Genomic DNA, 9135 nt, shown 5'->3' on the forward strand with positions numbered 1-9135 from the left:
TCTGCGACACTTCAAGGCCTTCTTCGAAGGTTGAGTGAAGCTCTGACTGAGGCAGTGGTCTTCAGTTTCTGGCTTCCTTGGAAACATAATTGTATTTAGTTACGGATTTCAATCTCCCTCCCCCCCCCCCAAAAAAAACAGATTACAGACAAATACAAAAACGCACTTAAGAGGAGAGGCTCCTGGGCTTGTCCTGGCCCTGTGGGGCTGCTTTGCTCAGGGCCGCAGTTCTTGCCAAAAGGTTTGCTCCTCTGGCCGTGCCCAGATTTCAATGCCTGTAACAGGGAGAGGCCCTGACCTGGAGAGCCCAGGTGAGCCCGATCTAGTCAGATCTCAGAAGCTAAGCAGGGTCGGCCTTGGTTAGTAATTGGCTGGGAGACCTCCAGTGAAGACCAGGGTTGCAGTGGCAGGCAATGACAAACCACCTCTGTTACTCTCTTGCCATGGAAACCCCACCAGGGGTCGCCAGGAGTCAGCTGTGACTTGAGGGCACATTTCACCATCTCCAACAGGGAGAGGAGCTCAGCCTAGACGTCTCATCTCTGGACACAGACATGTGCCCAAGATGACCTTCTCCTCTTGTGCCGCAGTCATGTAATCATTTATTTCCCATCAGAAGGCAAGGTTTAAAATCACCCAGGTTCCCAAAACGAGAATACATTGAATCGGAAGCTACTCTCAAAACCCAATGCATCTCTTTTGCACTCAGCTGGGCACAACCTGAGTGTGATGAGAGAGAACGTTTCGAGCAAAGGGGATCTGAAGACACATTTTGAACCGGGAAATGGATCCCACAGGATGCAGCTAGTTCATGTTCAAAGCACTTCCACCATTCTTAAAAAGTGACATTGCCTTTGAGATCCGGGATCCAAGCTTCTGCCCTTGGGCGGCTCAACATGCCTGCCCCTGCTTAGGTGGCTTGTACAAATGAGCTGGCCCCAAAGGCCCAGTTCTCACCAGCTGCCTGGAACTTGGAATGCCTCTCCTGCTGTTGGCGAAATGGACAAGCTTGGGCGGGGGGAGTCTTGTCACTTCCATCAGAGCTGGGGAAACTGCCCCCCCCCAGCCATCCCCTTTGCAATCTGTCTTCTCCGCATGTGGAAGGAGAGCATGCCCTTCAAAAGGGAACACGCACACAGGGGCTCAGGCAGCGAAGCCATTTGTAAAAGCGTCAAGACTTGGCTGTTGCTGGCGGGCCCCACTCTGGCGTCTGTCTGGCCGCTGCTGGACACAGGATGGATGGGTAGATCAGGAGTCCCCAAGCTGTGAGCTCCTTTGGAGTTCTGATGCAGGGACGCCGTGGCCACCACCAAAAGGCTGCCACGGGAGAGAGACTCAGGCACACAGCTGCTTCTGCAGCAGGAGGAGGGGATATTCCCCAACTCAGTATTTGGGAAGATCAGCATGTTACCTTCCCCCCCCCCCCCAACGTATAGTAGTCCCCCTCTCTTGCAGGCATAGTACCCACGCACCCACCCACCCCACACAGCAGGTTGGAGATGGGAATTTGATGAAGCAATCAGCACAGAGGGAAAGGGTTAATCCCCACCCCACCCTGGGCTACAACCCCAACTAGATGAGGAGATCCTTCATGCCTGCTTTTTAATCTGAAAGAGAATGATTGGGAGAGCAAATGTGAATCAGTCCCTTAGGCTTCCTAGCTGCCTTTAACCTGGCGAAAAAAGCAGAGGAGGGTAACTGCATCGGGAAGGGGTTTTGAGTGGAGCTTCCATTGAGATCCCAAAGAGGTCCAGATACACGGAAGAAGCAGAGCAACAGGGACTGGAAAGAGTCCTGAGAGGGAGGACTAGTAGTAAGCATACACTGACTTGTTAACTAATCAATCGAGCAACAAGTTCCTAATAACGCCCCCCCCCCCAAATCCTGTGCTGATGGGAAATGGGGAAGGTCTTTCTCTCTGGCTCTTCCTCCTCCTTCCCCACCGATTCTTCTGGCATATTCTGCGTTCTCATAAACCAAAAGCATTATGTCAGAAGATGCTAAAATAACTTCGTATGGGCAAAATGGAGGGATGAATGTTCTTCAGAGATGATGATACTTGATTATTCTTCATGTTCTTTTAGAATTTGAGAAACCTCACTAAACTAATAACAGAGGAAAGAGGTTAAAACCAGAAAAAGGGCTCCAAGATCCAGCACTGGCGTGGAGGGAGGTAGAAGAAGCTTGGATAAGCTTACCTGGCATGAGCGAGGGGGCAGACAGCCCGTTGCCGGGTGCTGGGCGCATTAATCCTAGGCGGGAGCATCTGTGCTCTGTCAGGCCCCCACCTTTGGAAAGAACCTTATAGATTTCTCTTGCGGCCCCAGGGGAGCTTCTGGCGACCAAGAGCGGCATTTTTACTCACCCGCAAGAGGCTGCTGCTTCCTTCCCTCACTTGTTAAAGAGTGTGTCAGGGATTGCCGCTCTGGGGGAGGCAGCTGGAAGGTTGTGAAAATCTTATGAGAGCAGCAAACCAAGAGTCCGGTGGGACGTGCTGAGTGGCCAGACGAGAAATGGCCCTTTGGTCCCTCTCCAGGGCCCCTAAGTATCCCTCTCCGCAGCACTGACGGCCCCCTTGGCACCATGGAAGAGGCAGCGGTCTGGAGGGAAATCTGTTCTGGTGGCCGTGGCTGCCCTGTCAGTCCCAGAAGGAGGGGAGGGAGATGCAGAGCAGAAAAGAGGCCCCCTTGGACTAGTGCAGGCATCTGCCATGCCAGCCATTTAATTAAACAATAGTAATAGTAATAGTGATAGTAGCGATTCCAGGGGATGCCAGAGTCAAAGAAAAAGAACAAGAAAAAATGATTAAATATAGAGATCTGGCAATAGAAACCACCCGACTATGGAAGAAGAATGCAACAGTAGTCCCCGTTGTCATCGGGGCACTGGAAACTATTTCGAAAAAGTTTGCAACTTGTATGGAAAAACTGCAGCTTTCTGACATAACACCTACAGAACTGCAAAAGACGGCGTTACTTGGAACAGCGTACATATTACGCTGACACTTCGCTGTGATACTTAAGTCTCTGGTGGAAACTTGTATCAGTTCAGCAAGGCCAATCAATGGTAACATGTTTAGCAAAAAACTCTGTTTAATTTCAACTCGTTGGTTCTGGTCCGAGCTTCTGGGGCAGCGGAAAACAACTCTGCGCCATCCTCTATATGACTAACCTTTCAAGTACCTGAAGAGGGCTATCATATCCCCTCTCAGCCGTCTCCTCTCCAGGCTAAACATTCCGAGCTCCTTCATCCTTTCCTCATAGGACTTGGTCTCCAGACCCCTCGCCATCTTCCTTGCCCTCCTCTGGACATGTTCCAGGTTGTCTATATCCTTCTGAAATTGTGGCACCCAAAACTGAACACAATACTCTAGGTGAGGTCTAACCAGAGCAGAGTAGAGCGATACCATCACTTCTCGTGATCTCGACACGATGCTTCTGTGGATACAGCCTAGAATCGCATTTGTCTTTTTAGCTACCACATCACACTGCTGACTCATGTCCAGTGTGTGGTCTACTAAGACCCGGAGATTCTTTTCGCACATACTACTGCCAAGACAATTCTCCCCCCTACTATAGTTATGTTTTTGATTTTTCCTTCCTAAATGCAGAACTTTGCATTTATCTCTGTTGAAATTCATTTTATTTGTTTTAGGCCAGTTTTCCAGCCTGTCAAGATCATCCTGTATCCTTACTGTGTCTTCAACCGTATTTGCTACCCTTCCCAATTTTGTATCATCTTCAAATTTGATAACCATTCCCTCTATTGATGGTTGTTGTGGGTTTTCCGGGCTGTATTGCCGTGGTCTTGGCATTGTAGTTCCTGACGTTTCGCCAGCAGCTGTGGCTGGCATCTTCAGAGGTGTAGCACCAAAAGACAGAGATCTCTCAGTGTCACAGTGTGGAAAAGATGTTGGCAGGTCATTTGTATCTACTCAGGAGGGGTGGGGTTGGGCTGAGTATAGAGTGTTTTGTTAGCCTCGACAATAGCCCTGCAGAGAAGATTAGCACATCAAGCCCCAATCCATATGCAAAAGAACCTCCTCGGGATACAGTGAAGCCTCCCGCCATTAGCATTCCACACCCTGGGAAACTCTTACAGGATGACTCAGCTCAACCCCACCCCTCCTGAGTAGATACAAATGACCTGCCAACATCTTTTCCACACTGTGACACTGAGAGATCCCTGTCTTTTGGTGCTACACCTCTGAAGATGCCAGCCACAGCTGCTGGCGAAACGTCAGGAACTACAATGCCAAGACCACGGCAATACAGCCCGGAAAACCCACAACAACCATCGTTCTCCAGCCGTGAAAGCCTTCGACAATACATTCCCTCTATTCCTTCCTCCAAATCATTTATAAAAATGTTGAACAGAACAGGTCCCAGGACTTCCTGACAGAGCGGTTCCCCAGTGGAACAGGCCTCCTTGGGAGGTGGTGGGCTCTCCTTCCTTGGAGGTATTTAAGAAGAGGCTAGATGGTCATCTGACAGCTATGATGATGATCTGACTTTATGGATGTACCCAGATCAAGAGGGGGGCATGAAGGGATGATCCGGTGGTTGGGTCTCATGACTCCTTCTTATATGCCCAAGATAATGCCAATCACCGCTTTGGGGTTAGGAAGGAATTTTCCTCCAGGCCAGTTTGGCCGAGTATCCTGAAGGTTGTTTGCCTTCCTCTGGGCATAGAGCAGCGGCCACTCAGGGCGGTGGGATAGCTGTGAGTTTCCTGCATTGTGCGGGAGGCTGGTCTAGATGATCCTTGGGGGTACCTTCCAGCTCTATGTTTCTACGTTCTACTATTTTTTAATGAATCCAACATGAGGATGCCAAAGAATGGCACGGCTGTCTGCTGGAGCTTTCCACTGCTTGGAGAAGGGGGTTGCACTGAAGGTGGGATTTTTAACGCCTTTTCTCAGACTCCTCTTGTCCCTCTTCCAAACACCTGATAATGAAGTGAGAGAATGCCCCCTCCCTCCCTCCCCAAATAGTCGGGACCTTCCCACTGGCAGGCACGCTGCTTGGGGCTTCTCCTGCCACACCTGAGAGGACGTGGGGGCCAGCACTGGCCAGGCCTTCCCCAGCAGGTGGCAGCATTAAGCCGAGGAGCTGTGGTTCCACTGGAGCAGAGGAAAGCTGGGAGGGCCTGGATCTCAAGAGAGCCCTGTGGGATCCACAGCCCAGCTGCGGCAGCCCTCCTTTCTGGGGCAAAGAGGAATCCATAAATACGCCCGAGAGGAGAGTCTCTGGGCAGAGGCAGACAGGGCTTGGCCTCAGGGTGGGCTGAAGAGAAGCCAAGGCACCTGTGGAGCAGCAGGCGGGTAGGTTGGGCTGCTTTGCGCAGGAAGCGGCTGCAGGAGCTGAGACCAGGCCAGGATGAGGGAGCCACCCAGCCCTCCTGCCCTCTCAGGCTGCCACCTCTCCCCCTGCCCCCTTCTCTTTCTCCTCCTTTCTCTGACTTGTTTTCCTGACATCTTCCAAAGATGGGAAACAGTTTCTTTCCAATGTGTGTCACCGTCCTGCTCATTGTAGGTTCAGGAAATTCCCTGACATCTCCTCCAGGGGAAGTCCTAACTTTAGCCCGCTAGCCCATGAGCAAAAGCCAAGAGCAAGCGAAGCCCAGCCCATCCTTCCTTCTCCGTTCCCAGTGAAGAGGGTCTCTTTTCCATTCCTGGCACCAGGATTCTTTTGACCCACAGATGCTGGATACGTGCAGTGGAAAGGCTCTGCGGCTGCCCTGTAGCCGCTCCCCAGTTCAGGTCCCACTCCTGCACATTTAGAGGCATGGGCACATTTTCTCTGCCCCCCCCTTTAGCCGAGCAGCTCAGCCAGTTCCTTCTCCGTTTGCACACTGATCTCCTCCTCCAGGCTGCCTCGTTCTCCCAAACTGTTCCCCTGAGGCATTTGCTTTCTTAGAGCAGGGGACTAAACCCTGGCACCGCTCTTTATGTGTGAGTGTGTGCAGAACTAAGAGGCAGCCTGCCCGGTCTCCTTGGTGCTACTGGAAGGGGCTCGAGTGCTGGGAACGAGTGGCGCCCTGGGCTGGGCTTCCGTTCCTGGTTCTCCGTCAGATAAATGGGTGATTGGGGTGTGTGTGTGTGCAAGGGGGGGGGGAGCCAGTCCACAGAGTCCGGCCTGCATGAATCAGAATGAGAGGCAGAGGAGGGGGGAGACGACGTAGAAGGGGCGCAGGGCAGGACCAGGGGCAGAGGGGAGGCGGCCCAAGTCCTTGCTGAAGCTGAACTCAGGCCAGTGACTCTACAGGGGCCTCAGAGGCTGACTCCGAGATTGAGGCCAAACTACCCAGGCAGGGCGGCTGATTCTGCATGCAGAGAACCTGAGCCCAGAAGTTTCAAAGCGGACCGTTCCTCTGGATGCTTTTATTGCAGATTTGCTTTGCGGTGCCTCGCCAAAGCCAGACCCCAGGGAAGCATCGCCATGCCTGCCAACCACTCGGTCTTCAGCCCTCCGGCGTTCCTCCTGACAGGCTTTCCGGGGCTGGAACATTTCCACGTCTGGATCTCCATCCCCATCTGCTCCATGTACTTCGTGGCCATCGCTGGGAACTGCACCATCCTCTTCATCATCAGGACGGACCAAACCCTCCACGAGCCCATGTACTACTTCCTGTCCATGCTGGCGCTCTCAGACCTGGGCTTGTCTTCTGCCACTTTGCCCACCGTGCTGAGCGTCCTCTGGTTCAACCACCGCGTGATCCACTTCGATGCCTGCCTGACCCAGATGTACCTCATCCACACCTTCTCCATTGTTGAGTCTGGCATTCTACTCTCCATGGCCTTTGATCGCTTGGTGGCCATCCGCAACCCACTGAGATACACGATGATTTTGACAAATGACGCCATTGTCAAGATTGGGCTGGGGGTCGCCCTCCGAGCTGCCTTCCTCGTCTTCCCCGCTTCCTTCCTCTTAAAGAGACTGCAGTATCGTAAAGAGAACCTCTTGTCATATTCCTTCTGCGTTCACCCAGATATCATGAAAGCTGCATGTTCAGACAGAAGAATCAGCAGCATTTATGGCTTGCTGGTGATGCTCTCCTCCACAGGTGTGGATTCTCTGTTGCTCGTCCTGTCGTACATCATGATCCTGAGAACTGTCCTGGGTGTTGCTTCCAAGGAGGAACGTTTCAAGGCCCTGAACACCTGCATCTCCCACATCTGTGCCGTCCTCACCTTCTACATCCCCATGCTTGGCCTCACGATGATCCACCGATATGGGAAGAACGCTCCCCCCATCGCTTACATCCTCATAGCCAATGTCTACCTGTTGGTGCCCCCTCTGGTGAACCCAATTGTGTATAGTGTGAAGACGAAGCAGATCCGTGCACGCATAATTGGGAAGTTCCGGAGGGAGTAGACCATGGTTAGAGCTTCCCAGTGACAGACTCTCAGCAGTTAACGCCATGAGCGCGATGCGTTCTGTGAGCTGCATTTCAGTCCCTTAACACACCGGAGACATTCTTGGAACCAAAGTCTGTAAAGGTGGGAGATGGATTTCTTTTGTAAATATTGTCAGACGAGAAGGCGTGGGGAGGGGGGAAAGTTCCTCTGAAACATCTCGGGCAGTTTGGGGAGGTCGGGCTTCTCAGTATCTGAAGTCAAAGCTTGAAGGATTTGCAGCAATACAGCTAGGAATGTGGTTTTATCAGGGAGAGAGCAGCCGGGTGGAATTAAATCCGAACATGTGGACGTGTCTTCAGTGGGAAACAAAGCTTGGCGGGTATTGCCCTGCTCACTCTCCGCCAGGGGGGTTGGGCTTGTTTTAGATTGCTCAGACCAGCTTCTCTGTTACTTACGTGACTGCCCACCGAGTGACCACCTTTTGGAGCTGGAAAGCGATAAGGAAAAGGGACTGGAGTTCTGCCTATCTGTTCAGTATCAATAGAAGATGTCAGATCTTTTTCTTTACCATACCGTGGCCAGACTAGTTAATTTACTGAAACTGTTGCACCACCCAGAACCTCCAATCTGGGTAAATATATTCAAACCACTCCTAAAACAATTTACAATTAGCAATGTAATCTGGAAGAGACCAAAGGACCGTCCCAAAACAATCCGACATAACATCTATTTAACCTCTTTGCTGAAAATATGTTACACCAGTTTGATGAGGACGTTATCCAAGCTTTTGAGAATCTGCACATTGGCAGCCATGTGGATGTGAACATCTCCTGTGTGTCATGCTTTTGCCCCAGCCTTAATCAGAGTGAAGAGCAGAAGAGGAGTTAGTTTGTCACAATAAAACATTTTATTTTTTACCCTGAATGGTCATAATTGTGTTAAGCGGGGTGGAGGTGGAGATGTCGGGGGAGGAGGCGATATTAAAGAATATATATTATACACCTGGAGAAACAGGTAGGTTTGGTGGGGTGACCCCTCTCTTCCACGCGGCCAAAAAGCAATCTAAAACTCTAACTCGAAATAATGTTGCTGCCTGGCTTTCAGAGCAAGATGCTTACACATTGCACAAGCAGGCCAGGGTTCATTTTAAGAGAAACAAGACCATAGTTTCTGGTCTGGATGCCCAATGGCAGGCTGATTTAGTGGATATGCAGCAGTTTTCCAAACACAATGAGGGGTACAAGTACATTTTAACAGTGGTGGACATCCTGTCTAAATATGCCTGGGCTTCAGTCCTAAAAGACAAAACAGGGGAGGGGGTGTCAAAAGCCTTTAATGATATTTTCAGGCGAGGTAGAAAGCCCGCCAAGCTTCAGACTGATCGTGGCAAAGAGTTTTTAAACAAGTCTGTAAGCAGTGTGTTAAAGAAGCACGGAGTTCACCACTTTGTCACCAACAGTGAAGTCAAAGCAGCCATTGTGGAGCGCTTCAACCGAACTTTAAAAACAAAAATGTGGAGGTATTTTACAGCCAACAATACATTCAGGTATATTGACGTGTTACCTCTGCTCATAAAAACGTATAATCACAGCTTTCACAGGACAATTAGGGCCCGGCCTGCAGATGTAAATTCGGCCAATGCTCAGATGGTCTGGAGAATGGTTTATGGAGACTGTTTTGTGACAAAAGAAAAGGAAGGGGAGAATCCTCTGTTTAAAAAAGGAGACCATGTGCGAGTGTCTAAAAGCAAAGGGCTATTTGTAAAAGGTTATGAA

At 50.8% G+C, this 9135-nt stretch overlaps 1 protein-coding gene across 1 annotated transcript; it reads left to right on the plus strand.

Moving 5' to 3' along the window:
• The first annotated feature begins 6440 nt into the window (after positions 1–6440).
• Positions 6441–7376, plus strand: LOC129325876 (olfactory receptor 51G2-like). The gene has a single exon (XM_054973835.1). It carries the CDS (start codon positions 6441–6443, stop codon positions 7374–7376), a length of 936 nt encoding a protein of 311 aa, XP_054829810.1.
• The last annotated feature ends 1759 nt before the right edge of the window (positions 7377–9135 follow it).

Source organism: Eublepharis macularius, chromosome 3 (genome assembly GCF_028583425.1).
Source record: "Eublepharis macularius isolate TG4126 chromosome 3, MPM_Emac_v1.0, whole genome shotgun sequence".
Taxonomy (NCBI): domain Eukaryota; kingdom Metazoa; phylum Chordata; class Lepidosauria; order Squamata; family Eublepharidae; genus Eublepharis; species Eublepharis macularius.

Excerpts from the sequence above, each read along its gene's own strand:
- LOC129325876 (XM_054973835.1), top strand. The coding sequence starts at position 6,441 with ATGCCTGCCAACCACTCGGTCTTCAGCCCTCCGGCGTTCCTCCTGACA.